Source organism: Schistocerca piceifrons, chromosome 6 (assembly GCF_021461385.2).
Source record: "Schistocerca piceifrons isolate TAMUIC-IGC-003096 chromosome 6, iqSchPice1.1, whole genome shotgun sequence".
Classification (NCBI taxonomy): Eukaryota; Metazoa; Arthropoda; class Insecta; order Orthoptera; family Acrididae; genus Schistocerca; species Schistocerca piceifrons.
This window is the reverse complement of record NC_060143.1, coordinates 440,951,835-440,975,709: the sequence shown is the minus strand read 5'-3', so window position 1 is coordinate 440,975,709 and position 23,875 is coordinate 440,951,835. Positions and strand designations below refer to the sequence as shown.

General features: G+C 43.7%; 1 protein-coding gene across 1 annotated transcript in view; it reads left to right on the top strand.

The window, feature by feature from the left end:
* LOC124803369 (hemicentin-2-like) overlaps positions 1-23,875 on the top strand; it is a 255,061-nt gene that overhangs the window by 112,100 nt on the left and 119,086 nt on the right. Inside the window, exon 4 of the mRNA XM_047264555.1 lies at positions 11,551-11,712. Coding sequence (XP_047120511.1) covers positions 11,551-11,712 — 162 coding nt within the window. The remainder of the gene's footprint in view (positions 1-11,550; positions 11,713-23,875) is intronic.

Here is a 23,875-nt window from a genome sequence, read left to right as displayed (position 1 = left end):
CTGCTGAGATGCAGGGTCCATTGATTCATGAGGTTGTCTCCATATCTGCACACGTCCATCCGCTCGATACAATTTGGAACGAGACTCGTTCGACCAGGCAACATGTTTCGAGTCGTCAACAGTCCATTGTTGTTGTTGACGGGTCCAGGCGAGGCGTAAAGCTTTGTGTCGTGAAGCCATCAAGGTTACAAGAGTGGGCCTTCGGCTGTGACAATTTATATCAATGACGTTTCGTTGAATGGTTCGCCCGCTGACATTTGTCGATCGCACTGCACTGAAATCTGCAGCAATTGGCGAAAGGGTTGCACTTCCGTCACGTTGAACGATTCTCTTTAGTCGTCGTTCTTCCCGTTCTTGCAGGATCTTTTTCCGGCCCAAGCGATGTCGGAGATTTGGCGTCTTACCGGATTCCAGATATTCACGGTACACTCATGAAATGGTCGAATGGGAAAATCCCCACTTCAACGCTACCTCGGAGATTCTGTGTCCCATTCACCACGTTCTAACTCATTTAAATCTTGATAACCTGCCATTGTAGAAGCAGTAACAATCTAACAATTTCGCCGAACACATAGTGTCTTATAAAGGGGTTGCAAACCGTAGCGCCGTATTCTGCCTGTTTGCATATCTCTGTATTTGAATACGCATGCCTATACCAGTTTCCTTGGAGAATCAGTGCATTTAGTAAAGCAACCTACAGGAACATACATAGAACTGGAGAAGCTAACTCAGTTTATTGAAGGGGTGGCTTTCGAAATGCTGAGGAAAGGAATAAATTCAAAGCAAAAATGGAACTTATTATTTGGAATAGAGAATTAAAAAATGCTGTTCAACAGAAAAGGAGCTCTGTGTACAGTTATTTAGTTACATCTATTCGAAGTTATTCGAAATATACGAACAGGAACAGAGAAAAACTAAAATCAGGGAACATTAATCGACGGTTCAGACAATGATGTTATATTTCACCAAAATTTTTCAGTTTTATTTAGACGACGTTTTGAGGGAATGGGAACACCTCATTATAAAATGTAGTATAGAAGTCAGCTGCAAAATGAGAAACTTTATCGAAACTCTTATGTGTGCTGACGACCAGATTCTAGTTGCGAACAATGAGGATCACTTAGGAGAGAGCGATATATGAACTCTGTAAAGTAGCAAAGAGACATAATTTAAGCATATCGATGAATGAAAGCAAGTCCAAGGCATTCCAAGACTTATAGCCTATAATGATGCAAATTAATATTAGAAATGAAAACTGCTGAACATCTAGAAAGACCTTGAGCTATGACACATTGTATCTCAGCGATGTTGGAATAATAAATGACTGACTGATTCGATATGATGCATGGCACCATCAAACGAGCGCTGAGGCAAAATGTACGAAGGGATACAATGTTTAAAATTTTATGAAATTACTGCAGTTTCATATCGAATATATAAAGGTAAACGCAGGACAATGGACTCTAGAACACATGGTAGACTCCAAACAGCCTAAATTTTATAGAACTGTAGGGGGAGTAACAGAAAGTGATATATTAGAAAATGAGACTGTCAGAAAGAATGTAGCCATTTACAACTTAACAGTTAATCAATACAGAAAAAAATGAAAAGAACGTATACAAATAAGTGACGTTGAAGGTATTCCGAGACAGCTGCCATAGTGCGCCCAAAACAGACAACAAACGTTGATACACGCTAGAGAAATTGCATGGATCAAGGAGTTACAACGGACATAATGCTCCCTTGCTTTATTGAGAGTACGAAGAAGAACTGACGTGAGTGAATGTATACGATGATAAAAGCAAAACCTTCCATTAGTTTGGTAACGAGCCGTTTTTGATATAATTGGTTATGTTTGGCTACATGGCACGGCTGATGTTCCTATCAAATTTTGTCCTAGTTGCCGCCAGTGTATTTGACACGTCAATATTTCATGTAAATCAAAACTACATAAATTCAGATTTTACCCATGACCTCCACAAAAACGAAATACAGTACTATTTCATCGTGGCAAACGGTACAACTTACTGTACTTACCACTTCATGGAAAAGTTTACATGCTGTTCTCCAACAGGGTTTGCAATAATGTTCACGTCTCCGCGAGGAGCTACGATTTGTTTCAAATACTTCCGGATCATCTCGTACATTTTTATAAAACTGTGCTGTTCGCTTCGGGAGTTCTTCAACCTTACCAAAGATACTGAGTACACTTCAGTGTTGGGCTGACCACAGACTGAAAAATCGAGAGGAGGTTGTGATCAGGTGATCATGCTGGCCAAGATTCATGTCCTGCTCGGCATATCAATGTTTAACTGGCTTCCGTGTTTGATGCTATCTTATAGCGATAGGAAAATGTCTCGTGCCACATTTCACACTCATACGTCATGCGTGATATTTCAGCTCAGTTAGATGGAGAAATAGAGAAGTCTACGTTTCAAATGTGAATTCGGTGGCGGCTCGTATCCACACATTCGCAAATATCTCACAAACGGCTCATTTACTAGCGCACGTTTCCGGGAAGTCTTTGCTTTTATTGTCATGTCTTCTGAGCTGTGTCAGTTTTCGATATTATTTTTGATACAACCTTCATTAGTCGCACAGCGTGAGCAAGGGCATAAACGCCCTTTTCAAACTAAGAATATCAAATAAACGATCCTCTCTGATTTGTGACTGTCCCGAGATGCGAATGCGTCAGAATGTAATACAGAGTGATCACGCTATTGCAGTGGAGCTCAGCTCAAGTGAACTGGTAGTATCTCTGCATTTCCCGAGCGTGAAAGCGTGCCGGTACCCGGCACGAATCCACCCAGCGGATTAGTGTCGAGGTCCGGAGTGCGGGACAGCCTGTGGATGGGCCGGCCGAAGTGGCCGTGCGGTTAAAGGCGCTGCAGTCTAGAACCGCAAGACCGCTACGGTCGCAGGTTCGAATCCTGCCTCGGGCATGGTTGTTTGTGATGTCCTTAGGTTAGGTAAGTTTAACTAGTTCTAAGTTCTAGGGGACTAATGACCTCAGCAGTTGAGTCCCATAGTGCTCAGAGCCATTTGAACCATTTGAACCTGTGGGTGGTTCTTAAGGCGGTATCCCATCTACCTCTGCGAATGCGAGGTGGTTCCCTTATTGCACTTCGGCTACACTGTGTCGGCGATTGTTGCGCAAATACCGATTTTACGTACGCGTACTCCATATTTACTGTACCACGCAAACATTTGGGTTTACACTCTTCTGGTATGAGACTTTCTAGGGGGCGGGCGGCGGAAGTGGTCTACTGGGGGCCGAACCGCGCAATTAGCCTGGGTTCGATGTGGGGCGGCGGTGGGGAGGGCAGACAGCTGTGACCTGATGTGGGGTTGTGAACCACTGAGATCTACGGCGGGACGAGGACTCTCCGTCGTTTTTAGGTCCCCGGTTTAATACATAGATACAGACATCTCTGCATTCAAATTTGTAGCTGACCTATCAGAAAAACAGATTAGAACATTTTTCCTAGATGTTGACTTGATCTTTGACGGTGAGACTACGGGCTTAGGGCAGTTTGTAGAGGTGTTCATTGTAATTACTGAAAATAACTGTCCACGTAAGAGCTAGCCTAAAAAATTATTTCTGCAGGCTTAATACTACCAGGTGTTTCATCATCCATCCTATAGCACTGAACTTCCTACTGTCGTTTTCAGCTCGCCTCCCCCCTCCCTCCCCCCCCCAACCAGGTTAATGAAGTTTTTATATGCTGATATGTCTGGCTGTAAAGGAGTTGTTGTTGTTGTTGTGGTCTTCAGTCCTGAGACTGGTTTGATGCAGCTCTCCATGCTACTCTATCCTGTGCAAGCTTTTTCATCTCCCAGTACCTACTGCAACTTACATCCTTCTGAATCTGCTTAGTGTATTCATCTCTTGGTCTCCCTCTACGATTTTTACCCTCCACGTTGCCCTCCAGTACTAAATTGGTGATCCCTTGATGCCTCAGAACATGTCCTACCAACCGATCCCTTCATCTGGTCAAGTTGTGCCACAAACTTCTCTTCTCCCCAATCCTATTCAATACTTCCTCATTAGTTATGGGATCTACCCATCTAATCTTCAGCATTCTTCTGTAGCACCACATTTCGAAAGCTTCTATTCTCTTCTTGTCCAAACTATTTATCGTCCATGTTTCACTTCCATACATGGCTACACTCCATACGAATACTTCCTGACACTTAAATCAATACTGGATGTTAACAAATTTCTCTTCTTCAGAAACGCTTTCCTTGCCATTGCCAGCCTACATTTTATATCCTCTCTACTTCGACCATCATCAGTTATTTTGCTCCCCAAATAGCAAAACTCCTTTACTACTTTAAGTGCCTCATTTCCTAATCTAATTCCCTCAGCATCACCCGACTTAATGAGACTACATTGCATTATCCTTGTTTTGCTTTTGTTGATGTTCATTTATATCCTCCTTTCAAGACACTGTCCATTCCATTCAACTGCTCTTGCAAGTCCTTTGCTGTCTCTGACAGAATTACAATGTCATCGGCGAACCTCAAAGTTTTTATTTCTTCTCCATGAATTTTAATCCCTACTCCGAATTTTTCTTTTGTTTCCTTTACTGCTTGCTCAATATACAGATTGAACAACATCGGGGAGAGGCTACAACCCTGTCTTACTCCCTTCCCAACCAATGCTTCCCTTTCATGTCCCTCGACTCTTATAACTGCCATCTGGTTTCTGTACAAATTGTAAATAGCCTTTCGCTCCCTGTATTTTACCCCTGCCACCTTTAGAATTTGAAAGAGAGTATTCCAGTCAACATTGTCAAAAGCTTTCTCTAAGTCTACAAATGCTAGAAACGTAGGTTTGCTTTTCCTTAATCTTTCTTCTAAGATAAGTCGTAAGGTCAGGATTGCCTCACGTGTTCCAGTGTTTCTACGGAATCCAAACTGATCTTCCCCGAGGTTGGCTTCTACTAGTTTTTCCATTCGTCTGTAAAGAATTCGTGTTAGTATTTTGCAGCTGTGACTTATTAAGCTGATAGTTCGGTAATTTTCACATCTGTCAACACCTGCTTTCTTTGGGATTGGAATTATTATATTCTTCTTGAAGTCTGAGGGTATTTCGCCTGTTTCCTACATCTTGCTCACCAGATGGTAGAGTTTTGTCAGGACTGGCTCTCCCACGGCCGTCGGTAGTTCCAATGGAATATTGTCTACTCCAGGGGCCTTGTTTCGACTCAGGTCTTTCAGTGCTCTGTCAAACTCTTCACGCAGTATCATATCTCCCATTTCATCTTCATCTACATCCTCTTCCATTTCCATAATATTGTCCTCAAGTACATCGCCCTTGTATAGACCCTCTATATACTCCTTCCACCTATCTGATTTCCCTTCTTTGCTTAGAACTGGGTTTCCATCTGAGCTCTTGATATTCATACAAGTCGTTCTCTTATCTCCAAAGGTCTCTTTAATTTTCCTGTAGGCGGTATCTATCTTAAACCTAGTGAGATAGGCCTCTACATCCTTACATTTGTCCTCTAGCCATTCCTGCTTAGCCATTTTGCACTTCCTGTCGATCTCATTTTTGAGACGTTTGTATTCCTTTTTGCCTACTTCATTTACTGCATTTTTATATTTTCTCCTTTCATCAATTAAATTCAATATTTCTTCTGTTACCCAAGGATTTCTACTAGCCCTCGTCTTTTTACCTACTTGATCCTCTGCTGCCTTCACTACTTCATCCCTCAAAGCTACCCATTCTTCTTCTACTGTATTTATTTCCCCCATTCCTGTCAATTGCTCCCTTATGCTCTCCCTGAATCTCTGTACAATCTCTGGTTCTTTCAGTTTATCCAGGTCCCATCTCCTTAAATTCCCACGTTTTTGCAGTTTCTTCAGTTTTAATCTACAGGTCATAACCAATAGATTGTGGTCAGAGTCCACATCTGCCCCTGGAAATGTCTTACAATTTAAAACCTGGTTCCTAAATCTCTATCTTACCATTATATAATCTATCTGATACCTTTTAGTATCTCCAGGGTTCTTCCATGTATACAACCTTCTTTCATGATTCTTAAACCAAGTGTTAGTTATGATTATGTTGTGCTCTGTGCAAAATTCTACCAGGCGGCTTCCTCTTTCATTTCTGTCCCCCAATCCATATTCACCTACTATGTTTCCTTCTCTCCCTTTTCCTACACTCGAATTCCAGTCACCCATGACTATTAAATTTTCGTCTCCCTTCACAATCTGAATAATTTCTTTTATTTCATCATACATTTCTTCAATTTCTTCGTCATCTGCAGAGCTAGTTGGCATATAAACTTGTACTACTGTAGTAGGTGTGGGCTTCGTATCTATCTTGGCCACAATAATGCGTTCACTATGCTGTTTGTAGTAGCTTACCCGCATTCCTATTTTCCTATTCATTATTAAACCTTCTCCTGCATTACCCCTATTTGATTTTGTGTTTATAACCCTGTAGTCACCTGACCAGAAGTCTTGTTCCTCCTGCCACCGAACTTCACTAATTCCCACTATATCTAACTTCAACCTATCCATTTCCCTTTTTAAATTTTCTAACCTACCTGCCCGATTAAGGGATCTGACATTCCACGCTCCGATCCGTAGGACGCCAGTTTTCTTTCTCCTAATAACGACATCCTCTTGAGTAGTCCCCGCCCGGAGATCCGAATGGGGGACTATTTTACCTCCGTAATATTTTACCCAAGAGGACGCCATCATCATGTAATCATACAGTAAAGCTGTATGCCCTCGGGAAAAATTACGGCTGTAGTTTCCCCTTGCTTTCAGCCGTTCGCAGTACCAGCACAGCAAGGCCGTTTTCGTTATTGTTACAAGGCCAGATCAGTCAATCATCCAGACTGTTGTCCTTGCAGCTACTGAAAAGGCTGCTGCCCCTCTTCAGGAACCACATGTTTGTCTGGCCTCTCAACAGATACCCCTCCGTTGTGGTTGCACCTACGGTACGGCTATATGTATCGCTGAGGCACGCAAGCCTCCCCACCAACGGCAAGGTCCATGGTTCATGGAGCCCCTTAAAATTTCTCCAACACATATTCCAAGATGATGCAATGAACAAATCACAACCTCACATACACATTTAGCGCAGTAATCGTGGCAAAAATGTGAGAGAAAATCGAAAATCGTTCTACTTTAAGGTCACAACCTTCTAAATATCATGTAAACGAATGTTATTCGAACAGTATTACTGGTATATCAAATCCGGAACTAAATATCGAGAGCATATCCCAAAGATTTGCTCAATGATTGCTTTACGTGTTCCAATAAATCTTACCAGAAGATTGGTTTCTTTTTGTTTACAGCTGGGATGATCTAGGCTATGATAAACCTAGCGATTAAAAAAGTAATCATGCTAGAATAAATCTAGTTCAGTGATTAACACTGCACAACACTGCAACACTGCACATCATTCAGGTACATGACCAACAGTGCTATCCAACTACCACTCTCTCTGAAGGTAAGTATGATCAAGAAATTGAAATAATAAAACAAACAGCTATTGCAAATGGTTGTAACAACTCCATAGTAGATACCCTAAAACATTCAGTAGTGGCAAAACAATCACGTCACAAAAACCAAAAAGAAAACATCTTCCATATGATCCCCTTCTACGTAACATATCAGACTGCCAATGCCTTCAAACGTAAAGGTATAAACATTTCCTTTACCACAGAAAACACTGTTGGACAGGAGCTACCTCACAACTTTTATGTTACAACATCGACCGGAATTTTGTGTCGAATCGAAACGGGGACGAAACTTGCCGCACCATCCGACAATGCTGCCTAATAAAGTGAAGGGTCTGAATCAGAGGCTCAGACGGTTCTGCGACCGTGTAGGCTGGATATTCCTCGATGTAGGGTGACTGGGTTTCGGGTCCCGCTGAATAGGTCAGGAGTCCACTACACGCAGGAGAAGGCTACATCGGTAGCAGGGACTGTGTGGCGTGGAGTGGGCGGTCCTTTAGGTTAGAGGATCTCGGGAAAACACAAAAAGGCCTTCAGTCACAAAGGGTGCAGGCCGAATACAGGAAAAACAATAGAAGAACCATCGGTATAACAGTTGTAAATTGTAGTACCTGTGTTGGGAAAGTACCAGAGCTCCAGGTGATAATAGAAGCACTGATGCTCAAATCGTTATAGGCACTGAAAGCTGGCTAAAGCCGAAGAGAAGTTCAGCCAACATTTTTGTGGCAAAACCTAACGGTGTTCCGAAAGGATATGCTAAACACACTTGGCGGTGGCGTGTTCGTTGCTGTTAGAAGATAATTTCTGTGAGTTAGTATGGGCAGACGTCATTGTTGGCAACTGGAATAAAGTAATAACTGGATCATTTTACTGACCTCCCAATTCGGATGATACAATTGCTGAAAGGTTCAAAGAAAACTTGAGTTTGATTTCAAACACGTACCCGACTCATACAATTATAGTTGGTGGTGATTTTAGTTTACCCGCGGTATGTTGGCCAAAATACATGTGTAATACCGCAGGTACGCATAAAACATAATCCGAAATTGTGTAAACGCATTCTCTGAAAATTATTTCGAGCATATAGTTCACGAGCCCACGCGAATAGTAAACGGTAGTGAAGACACACTTGACCTCTTAGCAACAAATAATCCTGAGCTAATAAGCAGCACCATAACGGATACAGAGACTAGTGAAAACACGGTTGACGCAATGAGACTGAATACTGAAATCCCCAAATCCCACAACAATAAACGAAAAATATACCTATTCAAAAAAAGCGGATAAAAATTTCACTTGACGCCTTAGAGATAATCTCCACACTTTCCAAATTCACGATATAAGTGTAGATCCTGGTTGAATTCAAAGAATTACTATCGTCAGCAATTGAGAAATTTATACCAACTAAATCAAAAAACGACGGAGCTGATCCCCCTTGTTACACAAAACGGGTCAGAACACTGTTGCACAAACAACGAAAAAAGCTTGCCAAATTTAAACAGACGCAAAGCCTCTAAGATTGTTGATCTTTTACAGAAGCTCTAAATTTAGTGCTAACTTCAATGCGAGATGGTTATAATAGTTTCCACAACGAGACTTCGTCTCCAGACCTGTCAGAAAATCCAGACAGATTGTGGGCGTATGTGAAGAATGGTAGCGGCAAGACGCAATCAACGCATTCTCTGCAAATCAGTGGAGATACTATGGGAAGCGCTGCAAAAGCAGAGTTACTAAACACAGCCATCCGAAGTGCCTTCACAAAGGAAGACGAAGTACATATTCAAGTATTCGAACCGAGAACAACTGCAATTATGAGTAACTTAGAAGTAGATATCCTCGGTGTAGTGAAGCTCCACTCTTAACAATCATAAACAATCGTTCGCTTGACGAAAAATCCATGCCCAAAGACTGGAAAGTTTCACAGGTCACACCAGTATTCGAGAAAGAGAGTAATCCACTAAATTACAGGCCCATATCATTAACGTCGACATGCAGCAGGATTTTGGTGCATATATTGTGACCGAACATTATTAATTTCCTCAAAGAAATCGGTTTATTGACATACAATCAACACGGATTTAGAAAACATCGTTCTTGTGGAACGCAACTAGCTCTTTACTCGCACGAAAGGTTGAGTGCTTTGACAAGGGATTTCAAATTGATTCCTTATTTCTTGATTTCCGGAAGTACCTTGCAGTGAAATTGCGTGCTTTTGAAATATCGTCTCAGTTATGTGACTGGATTTGTGACTTCCTGTCAGAGAGGTCACAGTTCGTAGTACTCGACGGAAAATCATTGATTGGAAGTGATTTCTTGCGTTCCGCTAGGTAGTGTTATAGGCCCTTTGCTGTTATTTACCTATATAAATGATTTGGGAGTCATTCTGAGCGGTCATATTAGTCTTTTTCCAGATGACGCTGTCGTTTATCGAATAGTGAAGTCATCAGAAGATAAACACAAATTGCAGAACGAACTATCTATTTGGTGAAAAAATTCACAGTTGACCCTAAATAAGAGAAAGTATGAGGTCACCAACGTGAGTGCTAAAAGGAATCCGCTGACCTTCGGTTACACGATGAGCCAGTCGAATCCAAAGGCTGTTAATTCTGGTAAATAGTTAGTAATTGCAATTACGAACGACTTAAATTTGGATTAACACAGACAATGTTGTAGGGAAGGCCAACCGAAGACTGCGTTTTATTTGCAAGACAATTATAAAATGTAACAGACCTACTAAGGAGACTGCCTACACTACCCTTGTCCGTCTTCTTTTATAATACTGCTGCGCGATGTGGGAAACTTACCATATATGAATGACGGAGTACATCGAAAACGTTCAGTGAGGGGTAGCACGTTTTCTATTATCGAGAAATATCGGAGAGAGTGTCATTTAACTGATTCAGGATTTGAGATGGACATCATTAAAACAAAGGCGTCTTCCTTGTGGAGAAATATTCTCACGGAATTCCTGTCACCAACCTTCTCCTCCGAATGCGAAAATATTTTGGTGACGTCGACCTACACACGATCAACATGTAAAATAAGTGCAATAAGATCTCTTACGGAAAGATATAAGCGTTCGTCCTTTCCACTTGCTATATGAGATTGGAATAATAGAGAACTGTGAAGGTTGCTCGATGAACCCTCTGACAGGCACTTAAATGTGATTTGCATAGTATCAATCTTGATGTAGATGTAGAAGTAGACATTTTTCTTTCTCCGATGAACGTGTACCGATGCTTGCTCTTCGGCGGACAAGAAAAGAATAATAGAATGTTGCTTTTCGTTGGACACAGTTGGTTATAACTTTGCCGTAGTTGACCTTTCCGCATTCGCCATATGCACATCGGCAAGACACGAATCTCTCACTGATCCCTTTTATGCATGACGGCCTTTCTATACCCGTAATGGAGTCGCGCGGCGTTGGGTAAATTCTTCAGGAACGCTCTCAAACATCAACATTAAAATATCCCTTACAGTAACGCATTTACTAAATGATAATTTTTTCGCCACGCGACTGTGAAGTGTACGATGTCCAGCTTACTCTATGATCGATTTCTGCACATATAAGCTTTTAAACTGGCTGGGAAGCGCCTTCGCACGCATAGACATCTAAAAACGAACCATAGTGTGACAACGAATTTATCAAGTTCTTGACTGTACACAGGGTCAATATGCTCTCTATATAACGATCGTGTGTGCAGCTATGACCTTATATCGTGTCAAATATACTGCCATTTTTGATCGATTTTAGGTTACGACGTTTGCTGGGGCGCTAATTTGAGAATGGCATGTACTCTGCAATCGTTAGTTACACAAAGCGCGCACATATCCTTTCATGTCACCTCTCGAAAATATGATAATTTGGTAACTACCATATGACTGTGACGGCAACCGAGTTAGAAATGAGGCAGTATAGTGCAACTTGTGTGTCTCTATTGAGAACAAGGTGGAGTATTGTCGAAAGGACAAGGCAACGCAGTTTGTCGCGTGTTCCTACAGATTTAAAGAGTAAGCATTACATTTATGCTAAGTAAGGAAATTATTACATGGAACGTGTTCGCAGGTGTCTTGGGTGAGGCGACGAGACTGGCACATCCTGACCTCTGGTCCGGTGACGTACACGAATGACGACCGCTTCCACGTGGTCAGCACGCCGTCAGGAACCGACTGGAGCCTCCACATCAAGTACGTCCAGAAGAGGGACAACGGCACGTACGAATGTCAGGTACGTATTCCAACACCAACATCACATGTAGAGACCAGCCTGTATCCTCCATATGAATGACTGACTGCTTTGTATGTGGTTTAAACTTTTAATCTACCTTTCCTTTACTCTTCTTGTAATATAAAAGAAAGTACTTCCGTAATCAGGCTCAGAAAACCAAGTGAAGCTGCTATGTCATCCATTGCCATACGGGATCATTTGGGTGCAGTGCTGCTGAGTCATCCAATGCCATATGGTATCATTTGGATCAGTTTGGACATTCATGTAGAGAGTATATCACCCTCCCGGAGGTTGTCAGCCTTCCAGTTTTCGGAGCCGAATAATCGAGTAGTCACTCAATTGGTCTTAACGGAGCTTAATGTACTACTGTGCAATCCTCTCGCATGGGACAGTTCCGAAGCAGTTCCGGAAACAAGCTGATTGCTCTGTGTGACAGCCAGACGACCGCAACCACAGTTAGACACAATCTAGCGGATTCCGATGAATTAATGGATAATTTCACCAAACGCCATCACTAACTATGTTTGTGATTTGACTGCTCTAAATAAACGTGTTTCCTGACGTTTCCAGAGCACGTGAGGCTGACATTGTCAAGCATTGGAGAGTGACAATGCCAGCTACTTTTGCTGGGGAAACGACAGGGAAATAATTAAACTAATGTCTGCCGATGTACCGGGGACAAGTCAGCAGGCCATACGTCAACAAGTGGCCACGAAAGTCGTGACAATTTTGTAATTACTTGTTGACATCTACAACGAAAAGATATAGTAGCACACTGCAGAATCCACAGCTGTTTTGGAAAATGAAGAGGAAGAAAAAGAAAATTAATTGCAATGTATTATTACACACGCTCATTGGAAGAGGGGGCTGATGGACAGATCACATTAGACGTGCACTCTGCACCATTAATTAATGCAATTTACATTTAGGTTCACGAACTGTAACGGGGAGATAGTAGAACAGAATGTTAAGTCACTTTGCCCTCCCCACTGTGGAGAAGAATTTTGGAAAAAAATCCGTGACATTGTAAAGCAAGGCCACCAAATGAAGATTCGCACGATACGTGGGTCACATATCAATGGAATGAATGTAAACTAGTGTCTCAGAAAATCGGGAAATTAAGAGTCCGCGCACTTCATATGTGTAGCGAAAGCTTACTGCTGACGAGAAATGTATCTCGGAGAAAGTTTCAGTGCTCATTAAATAAGTTTAACAGCAGTCCATAAGAATATTTATAACTATGCCTTATTTTGAATGAATCCTTTATTCCCTGTTATGTACCATAGTAAAGCAGCAATTGAAACAATAGAGGGCGCCGATAAGCCGAAGGCCGGTTAATTGTCTGGGTATGTGACGACACCTCTGTATTTTGGGTTTCCTCTTACTGATAGATAGGCAGAACTACAACGGTGGCCATATAAGATTCTTCATTGAGTCACCAGGAGCAAGGGCTGTATGAAAAACGTCTCACAATGCAGCATGCATAATGGAAGAAACTAAGTGGCCTCAACTTATGCTCGACAAATGACTTCTTCGTATTGTTTTATTTGAAAATTTTGCTTGGTGGCAATATAGGCCTACATACATCAAGCGCTAGTCATCATCGGCGTCAATCAGGATCTGGCATTTTTGAAGGACATATATTTCACACATGATATTGGACGTTGATGCTAAAGAAAGTGAATATTCGTTCAGGGCGAGTGTTAGCTTACTTTCCTACCACACAGAGTGTGGAAGTTTTCATTATACCAGGTTTTGCTTGCTATTCTACCACACCTATTAAACGGTCGGCGAACACAAACATCAAGGTTTCTTTAGCTATCGTTTATCGCTTAATTTTATCGTTTATGAGTTACTTCTGCTTTCTTTCATCTACGCCTCAATGTGACTCCCAACGTTTTGCTCTAGCGTAGTGTGCCTGAACACCAGCCTCACAAAATTTATCAACTGCTATACATTATGTAAAGCGTTACTCCCTATGATCTATCTGGATAAATTCCAATACTTCGATGGTCTAAAGCCCTTTAACGGGTTGGTAATTTATGCCCTCCCTTGCAGTGCCAATGTACTCGGCATTAGATAATGTAGATGGTGCTGCCATCAGCGTAACAGAACGATAAGCACCAGAAAATTCCCATCGCTGTCAGCAGTCGCGTTGGCAGATTTTGACAGAGCATTACATTCACGATATCGGCGATGTACTGGCACGGAAAAGTAGTTCTTTTCTTATTTCTTTGTTTAGTGGGTATATCTCCAAAAAACTATATTTGCATGTCGAAATCACTTTCTTCGTATTTTATACTATAATATTCCTCACATCAACTCCTGAAACAATATCTCTAACAGACTGTAGCTCACCAGATATATCACGTAAATATGTGGTAACATTTGCTCGCACGGTCCAAGATGCACACAGTTTCAGTGTCAGTAATATATATGTTTACTGAGGTACCATTTAGGTGAATTCACGTTCTATAAGTATTTCACGTTACAGAAATACTTCGACAAAATTGGAAACATGCACTTTCCGAAGTTAAGGCACATTTCGATACTGAACCAGAAAATGTTTTAGAGGAGGAAGCCTCAAGTTTTACTGTTGCTCTTCACCCGCAAGTTGCTACAGTAATGGATGATAACTTTGCACTCTATGGAATGTGTACTGTCTACGTGGATTTTACCAAAGTGTCTAAAATACACTAAAATTTTTAGAACGTTATTTTGTTTCCTATATATACTTGTCCGCAGCTCGTGGTCCCGCAGTAGCGTTCTCGCTATCCGAGCACGGGGTCCCGGGCTCGATTCCCGGTGGGGTAATGGATTTTCACCTGTCCCAAGATGTCTGGATATTGTTGTGTCGTTTTCATCATCATCATTCATCCCCATTACGGTCGGAGAAAGGTAACGGTAAACCACCTCCGCTAGAACCTTGCCTAGAACGGCGGTGCTGGTCTCCCGCGTAATTCCCCTACGCTCTGTCAAGAAGCATGGGACGTTATTTCATTTCATACACACTTAAAGCTGTCAGTGTGTATTAACTTTTTACAAGACGTGAGAGCGAAAGTCGTTATGTAATACTTAGAAAAAGAGTTCGTATGAGAATTTTCATGAAGGAAACGACACCAGCAATAACACGTTTCTGTCCCTTTTTTTTTTCTTTTTCAAAGTGTATGTTCATAAGAAACTCCTGTTGCTGTCTGTTTTTTTAATGAAGACCTATGGATGCTTCCTGAACGAGATTTCTCATGTAGTAGTTTGTGTAGCACAAGTAAAGGAAAAAAGAGAAGAACAATAAGCTGGAATATTCAGATAAAGATAAATTATACACTTATATAAAAATACCAAACTTGTAAGTGGTGCTGCCTGCGACGCTGCTCAGTTTATAAACAGAACCGTAAAATCAGTGGCGCTCTCTCTCTCTCTCTCCCTCTCCCTCTCCCTCCCTCTCTACGTTAGTATATGGGCCGACGTCTTCCTAAACTACGACGCTTAAAATTTAAAGAAATTGTAAAATAGTTACTCAAGACTAGTCAGAACTCCAGAAGCAGCTAAGATGAACGCAAGTGCTCCTGTAAGTTTAAACACCTAGCTTATTGACCAATTAAGCATTCACTAAACTGTTAATTGAAGGTCAACGCAAGGTATTACGTGGACATCGAAGCAGAATTTTAATTAATTAATAAATTAGCTGAAAGACACCAGACTGTCTTTAAATGCGAACATTTTAGGTTAGGCTTTACCGTGACTGTTACTGACATTAAATGAAACAAAAGTTTACTATTATCAGTCACTGTTTATTTATCTCCACGACGCGTTTAAAAGGTTTAAACCTCCATCATGTGGATTTACGTTTGTTAGTATGACATTTGTGTGTGTGTTGTGTTACGATTTTTTGGAGGAACTTGTAGCACTGTCTAGTGGAGAAACAAAACATTATTTCAGAACATGGTTTTTGGTTTCTTTTGACAAAAAATTAAACGTGCATCTAACGGTAAACATAAAATAAGCAACATAAAGTACCTCCAGTGGTCACAGGTTCACTTTATTTTACTTATTTTATGTTTACGTTAGATACACGCCTATTTTTTTTGTCTAAAGGAGCCAAAAACCATGTTCTGAAATAGTGTTTTGTTTCTCAACTAGACAGTGCTACAATTTACTCCAAAAAATCGTAACGCAACACACACACAAATGTCATGCTAACAAATGTAAATCCACATGATGATAGAGGTTTAAACCTTTTAAACGCGTCGTGGGGATAAATTAACAGTGACTGATAATAGTAAACTTTTAGTTTCATTTAACAACAGACCGTGTTCACACCTATGAATTCACGTAAATATCCTCACCACTAAACTGACTAGTCGAACATCGCGTCACTGTTTGGAACGCCAATCGGTTAAGAAATTTAACTGAAGTTCTCACAACTCCATCTGTGGCACAATCTTTTAAGTCCAAGAACGGTACGATGACAAATTGTTGGAAACAGTATCTGCTATGAAACGTGTAGGAGGAACTGTCCAGGGTGACATTAATTGGAATGAACAAATAACACGAACAGCAGGAAAAGCAGATGCCGAAGTCGGATTCGTAGGAAGAATCTTAAATAATCTACGAAGGAAGTGACTCACTAGGTGTTTGTTCAACCGATTGTTGAGTACTGTTCATCGATCGCAGTCACTTAGTAGGTAGGATTAAAGGAAGGGGTAGAGAAGATCGAAAGAACAGCCTTGTTCGTGTACGTTTAGCCATCGTGAGAGCGTTATAGAAATGCTCAACAAATTTCAGTGGCAGACTTTACAATAGATGAGCAGTGCATCACGCAGACGTTCACTGCCTAAATTTCGAGTAAGTACTTCCCGTAAAGCGCCGGACAACATATTACTTCACCCCACATACATCTCACGAAATGACCACTATTAAAATATTCCGTAAATTTGAGGTAATACAGAGTCTTAAAGACGACCACTCTTCTTATACGCCATTAGCGATTGAAACAGGCAGGGGGCCATGAGCTAATGGTTCCAGAAGTAGGCTCCGCTACACACCGTTAGGTGGCTTTCCTAGTATGATGCAGGCAAACGTGTAAGTCCGACGCTTCAAAAAGAGTCCAAACAGTGCCGTTAGATTTCTAAGTCCCATGGGAAGCAAATTGTTTCAATCGCCAAATGAGTGCAGCTGGGAGTCAGGTCATACAACTCTTCCCAACTTTGATCATACTAAGTCACCAACTGTAGACTTTCCGACTGCCGATTGCTGACAACAGGTCCTGAGGAGCTAGGACGTCGCCCTTGTAAAGACTCTGTCGCCACCACCTGAAAACTGTCGCCCTTCTCCAAATCTCGGCATCTCTGCACGCGAATAGCGCGGCCATTGACGTCACACATGAGTCTCATGTGCTCACCAGTCCATTTATACAACCTTTTATACACATGTCTGATGAAAATTCTGTTGGTGCCGTTACGTCCACGCAAAAATTTTACGCTAAAAACTTAGATAATAATAAATTGTAGGTGCTGTTGCTTGTCCTCACAACAATTTTAATCATTTTCAGTTTGTCTTAGCACTGGTGACAGTTATTTAATCGGCTGTTGAAAATAAGAATGGTAGACCAGTTATACATTATCATGTCTCGTCTTTCCATTGGTGTCATTAGAGTCCATGAATCTTTAATTAAATATAAATTATAGGCAAAACCATGTAAATTTATACAAGAAAATATAATAATAAACCTTAACATCTATATGGTGCGTGTGATGAACAGTACTCGCTGCCAGAACATAATTCCTGACAGTGATTCCAATTAATTTTCCACTTGAAATGTCTCTTACAGCTTAACTATTAATGTTAATGATTATGTATCTCCGTCGATGCGTCGCATAAAGAGTGCTCTAAGTCTTTGCTGGGATGACTATTTGTGGTGTGCGTACTGTAAGACCTTCGGTACACACACCATCAGATTATTTGACTTGTCGCTCTAACGAAGTAGGCGAGTGTCAGCAATATGTCTCGTGGTCTTATCGTGGCGTGTTTATCTTCTGCCGTTAGGTCGGACGATAGAAATGCCACTTGTACGCTTACAGTAGCAGACTGACGACCAACTTCAAATAGAACTTGATTAATTTTCACACACATTTATTAAAATAATAACAATCATAAACCTTACTTAACTTGATTCTATTTACAATTGACAATCGGAAGTTCCATTGGTCTTGGTACGTTAATTTTATTCTCACATATATCTGATACTTGACAAAGTGTCTTTACATTTATCTTCATGGCTATGTACAGGAATGTGATAATCTTATTAGGCGCAGACTGAAACTTGACTACAGATTAATGCAGACTGATGCAGACTGACTAATCGGAGGTTGTACACTCGTTATAATACCTCGCGCGTTCAGGTATCACCGCGCGAGTGTGATCCGCGAGGAGAAAAGTTTCTACGTTAGCAGCAATGTAATTGTCTGCGTTACATATTAATACGCGGATCGGCGGAAGCAGAATTTGGTCCGTCTCCAAGACAGCGCCATCTCGTAGTGCGGAGACGGACTAACGCTGTGCCTGCGCTGTTGTGCTTAGCGGGGCGCGCTCTAGTGGGAAAGTTGTGTACACGCTGACTGGGCGGAACTATGTACACAACACTATTTTAAAAGTTATAAATTATTTAGTACATTTGTTATATTCATTACATTTGTATCACCTCTTATGTGTCATTTACAAACCATATCCTTAAATCGTTGTATTCTTAATCAGATTCTCTTTCCAGAACGAAATTCTCACAGTTCAATGGAGCGTGCGATGATACTCGTACTAAACTTCCTAGCAGATTAAAATTCTATCTCACCGTCTATGGCCGTCCCATCGCCCTCACTCCCACCCTTAAGTACCTTGGCGTCACCCTCGACCGTCGCCTCTCCTGGACTCCCCATCTCCGTACAATCCAAGCCAAGACACGTTCCCGACTCCGTCTCCTCAGGCTCCTTTCCGGCCGTACGTGGGGTCTGGACCCTCCCACAATCCTCCACACCTATAAATCCCTCATCCGCCCTATCCTTTGTTATGCCCATCCAGCCTGGATCTCTGCCCCCCCTACCTTTTATAAATCCCTCCAACTCCTTGAACGCCATGCTCTCCGCCTTGCCTATCACATCCGTCTCCCCTCCCCCACGCAGATCCTGTATGATCTCATCCCCTTCCCCCACCTCCTCCTTTTCCTTGAAAGGATACGGATCCTGTACACCTCCTGTAAACTTGATCCTCCTCACCCGCTCGTATCCCCGATCCTCTCCCACCCCCGCCCGCTGCCGCGCCTGTATTCCCACGTCCCACCCGGTCTCCATCTCTCCCCCCTCCTTACTCTCTCCCAAGGTGGCTTCCGCCAGCTCCCCCTCCCTGATGATGTCCTCCTCCCCTCCATCTACCCCTCCTATCAACTTTGACCCTGCCCCCCTCCACTTCCGGTGTCCTTTCCCTTAGGCACCCTCCCTCCCTTCTCTTCCCCTCCCTTCTCTTTCCTTTCCCCCGTCGCCTCCCTCCACCCCTCTTCCCCCGGGCTTCCTCTCCCTTCCTCTCTCCCCACCTCTCACCCCTGCCTGTAGCGTCTCTGCTCTCCCCTCTTGCTCTCCCACTGCCCCTCCTCCTCCTCCTCCTCCTCCTCCTCTCTTGGCAGGTCCCCAGACTCGCACACGCATAGTGAACATTCGCGCGCCGGAGATCATCGCCCTCGGTTTAGTGTCTGTGCCGTCGTGTTTGTGCATCAGTGTTTTTTTCGCCGTCCACGCTCCTTCGTTCACATGTGTCGTCTAACTCGTCAGTGTTTGTGCACAGTGCCGACAGTTTTCTTGTTTGTTTCGTCGAGTGTGAACGGCTTCATGCTTTTTAATTATTGTATCTACTGTTTTTTAAACCGCCAGTCTGTTACTTTTCTGTCTCCCTTTCTCTTTTATTGTACTGCTTATGGCTGAAGAGCGGAGTACACTTTTCCGCTGCCAGCCCACCTTGTATGGGGTGTTCAAATTACAATAAAGAAAAAAAAAAGCAGATTAAAACCGGATTGGGACTGGAAATCTCGACCTCTGTCTTCCACGGGCAAGTGCTCTACCGACTCAGCTACGCAAGCACGACTGACGACAGCTTTACTTCCGCTAGTACCCTCGCAGAAGAATGGAAGGTAGGAGATGAGGTACTGGCGGAATTAAAGCTGAGAGGGCGGGTAGTGAACCGCGCACACAGTTCTATTCTGTCGGAAAGTTTCAAATCCTCTTTCTTTTTTTTTTTTTTTTTTTTTTGTTTGTGGTTTTAGGGCGCAAAACTTCTATGGTCATTAGCGCCCAGCCCGTGACGTAGAAAACAGGAAAATAACGAAATTTAAAATCAGCAGCAATGGGAACAAAGTCATAAAATTTGAGAAACTAAAGGCAGAAGGAATGCTTAAAAATCCACTATAGAAAGGGGTTGGTTGTCCCCCAAAAAAAAGGCTTCAAATGACTGACGTCATTTCACTGTCACTAATAAACTGTAGAACGCGGTCAGCTGAGCGCGTGTCATCTGCTAAAATCGACGATAGATCAGGCGATAGCTGTAGATGGGAGCGTAACGGATTAAAATAGGGGCATTCAATTAAAAGGTGTCTGACCGTCCACGGCTGAGAGCAGTGGGGACAGAGTGGGGGAGGATCACCGCTTAAAAGGTGTCGATGACTAAAAAGACAGTGCCCTATCCGGAGTCTAGCTAAAATTACCTCCTCCCGACGACGCGATCGGGAGGAAGAGGTCCATGCGCAAGGAAAGGCTTTCACTTCCCGCAATTTATTATGGGGAAGTGTTGACCAATGCGCATGCCATAAATGAGCAACTTGGCGACATAAACCGCTCCGTAGATCGGTAAACGGAAGAGACTGAATAGCTGGCCGAGGAAGAGAGACTGCAGCCTTGGCCGCTATATCGGCAGCCTCATTTCCACAGATACCAGCGTGTCCTGGGAGCCAGAGGAACGCCACTGAGACGCCCCCCAGGTGGAGCAAGCGCAGACAGTCCTGAATCCGGTGGACCAGAGGGTGCACAGGGTAAAGAGCTTGGAGACTTAGGAGAGAGCTGAGAGAATCTGAGCAGATTACGTACTGTATCCGCTGATGGCGGCGGATGTAGTGGACAGCCTGGAGAATAGCGTAAAGCTCCGCAGTATAAACCGAACACTGGTCGGGAAGCCGAAAGTGATTTGGGGTGTCGCCAACAATATAGGCACTCCCTACACCTAACGATGTTTTCGAGCCATCGGTGTAAATAAATGTGGCTTCCGTCATTTGTGCACATAGAGCAGGAAATGCCCGACAGTAAACAAGTGTAGGGGTACCATCCTTGGGAAATTGACATAGGTCTCTGAGCAAGTCGATCTGGGGACGGAGCCAAGGCGGTGCTGTACCCCAAGTTGTCAAGAAGGTTTGAGGAAAGCGGAAGGAAAGAGAATGGAGCAGTTGACGGAAGCGGACTCCCGGGGGTAGTAGGGAGGAGGAGCGGCCTGCATACCCGACATCAAGGGAGGCGTCGAAAAAAAGGTCATGGGCTGGATTAGCAGGCATGGAAGACAAATGGCTAGCATAACGACTCAGAAGGACTGCCCGCCGATTGGATAGCGGAGGTTCAGCAGTCTCAGCATAAAGGCTTTCCACAGGGCTGGTGTAAAAAGCTCCAGACACTAAACGTAATCCACGGTGGTGGATAGAGTCGAGACGCCGAAGAATAGACGGCCGAGCAGAGGAGTAGACTATGCTTCCATAATCCAATTTCGAGCGCACTAAGGCGCGATAGAGGCGGAGAAGGACCACTCGGTCCGCTCCCCAAGAGGTGCCATTCAGGACACGGAGGGTGTTAAGGGAACGCAGACAGCGAGCCGAAAGATAGGAAACGTGGGAGGACCAGCACAGTTTTCTGTCAAACATAAGACCCAAGAATTTAGCGACGTCGGAGAACGGAAGGTTGACAGGACCTAGATGTAAGGAGGGCGGAAGAAACTCCTTACGTCGCCAAAAATTAACACAAACGGTCTTACTGGGTGAGAAACGGAAGCCGGTTTCGATGCTCCACGAGTGGAGGCGATCGAGACATCCTTGAAGACGTCTTTCAAGAAGGCTGGTCCGTTGAGAGCTGTAGTAGATCGCAAAATCGTCCACAAAGAGGGAGCCCGAGACATCAGGAAGGAGACAATCCATAATTGGATTAATGGCAATGGCAAACAGTACAACACTCAGCACGGAGCCCTGGGGTACCCCGTTTTCTTGGGAGAAAATACGGGATAGAGTAGTGTTCACCCGCACCCTAAATGTGCGCTCTGCCATAAATTCGCGAAGAAAAAGGGGCAGCCGGCCTCGAAAGCCCCAAGAGAACAGTGTGCGGAGGATGCCTGTCCTCCAACAGGTATCGTATGCTCTCTCCAGATCAAAAAATATTGCTACCGTTTGGCGTTTCCGGAGGAAATTGTTCATGATAAAAGTGGAGAGAGCAACAAGATGGTCAACGGCAGAACGATGTTGTCTAAATCCGCATTGGGCTGGTGTTAAAAGACTGCGGGATTCCAGCCACCAAGCTAAACGGTAATTCACCATACGCTCCAAAACCTTACAGACACTACTCGTGAGAGAAATGGGGCGATAGCTAGAGGGGAGATGTTTGTCCTTTCCAGGTTTCGGAGCGGGAACGACAATAGCTTCCCGCCATCGCCTGGGAAAGGTACTGTCGGTCCAAATTCGATTATAAAGGCGAAGGAGGTAGCGCAGGCTATGGGTTGATAAATGCAGCAACATTTGGACATGGATACCATCCGGTCCTGGGGCGGAGGAGCGAGAAGAAGAGAGTGCATGTTGGAGTTCGCGCATGGAGAAAACAGTATTGTAGCTTTCGCGATTTTGAGAGGAGAAAGCAAGATGTCGCACTTCCGCTGCACGTTTCTTCGGGAGAAACGCTGGCGGGTAATTTGAAGAGCTCGAAATCTCAGCAAAGTGCTGACCCAATGAGTTAGAAATTGCGACGGGGTCCACTAAGGTATCATGCGCGACAGTGAGCCCAGAGACCGGGGAGAAACTAGGCGCGCCTGAGAACCGTCGAAGCCGACTCCAAACTTCCGAGGAGGGAGTGAAGGTGTTAAATGAGCTAATAAAGAATTGCCAGCTTGCCTTCTTGCTATCGCGGATGACGCGACGGCATCGCGCACGGAGCTGCTTATATCGGATACAGTTGGCCAAAGTTGGATGGTGACGGAAAATGCGAAGAGCACGTCGCCGCTCACGTATTGCGTCACGGCATGCCTCGTTCCACCAAGGAACTGGGGGGCGCCGGGGCAATTCGGAGGTGCGTGGTATTGAACGTTCCGCAGCTGTGAGAATAACGTCGGTAAAATGTGTGACCTCATCGTCGACGCTGGGAAAGCGACGGTCATCGAATGTCGCTAGAGACGAAAAAAGTGTCCAATCGGCTTGGGCAAACTTCCAGCGTCGCGAGCGCAGATATGGCAGTTGAGGCTGCAGTCGAAGGACACATGGAAAGTGGTCACTCGAGTGTGTATCATCAAGGGCGAACCATTCGAAGCGCCGGGCTAGCGGAACAGTACCGACCGCAAGGTCCAAATGAGATAAATTTGCCGTGGAGGCAGACAAAAACGTGGGGACCCCAGTGTTGAGGCAGACTAGATCCGCTTGGTGGAAGACGTCTAGCAATAGTGAGCCACGTGGACAAGGATGTGGAGATCCCCAAAGCGGGTGGTGGGCATTGAAGTCCCCAACCAGCAAATAGGGGGGTGGAAGCTGATCAAGAAGATGAAGGAGATCAGCTCGTGCCAGTGGTGTAGACGATGGAATGTATACCGTACATAGAGAGAACGTGTATCCAGAAAGGGAAAGACGGACGGCGACAGCTTGGAAGGAACTGTTTAAGGGGATTTGGTGATAATGGAGAGTATCATGGAGCAGAATCATGAGTCCTCCATGGGCTGGAGTGCCTTCAACAGAGGGGAGGTGATATCGGACGGACTGAAAATGAGGGAGAACAAAGCGGTCATGGGGACGCAGCTTTGTTTCCTGAAGACAGAAGATGACCGGCGAGTAGGATCGTAAGAGGATCGACAACTCATCCCGATTGGCGCAAATGCCGCGGATATTCCAGTGGATAATGGA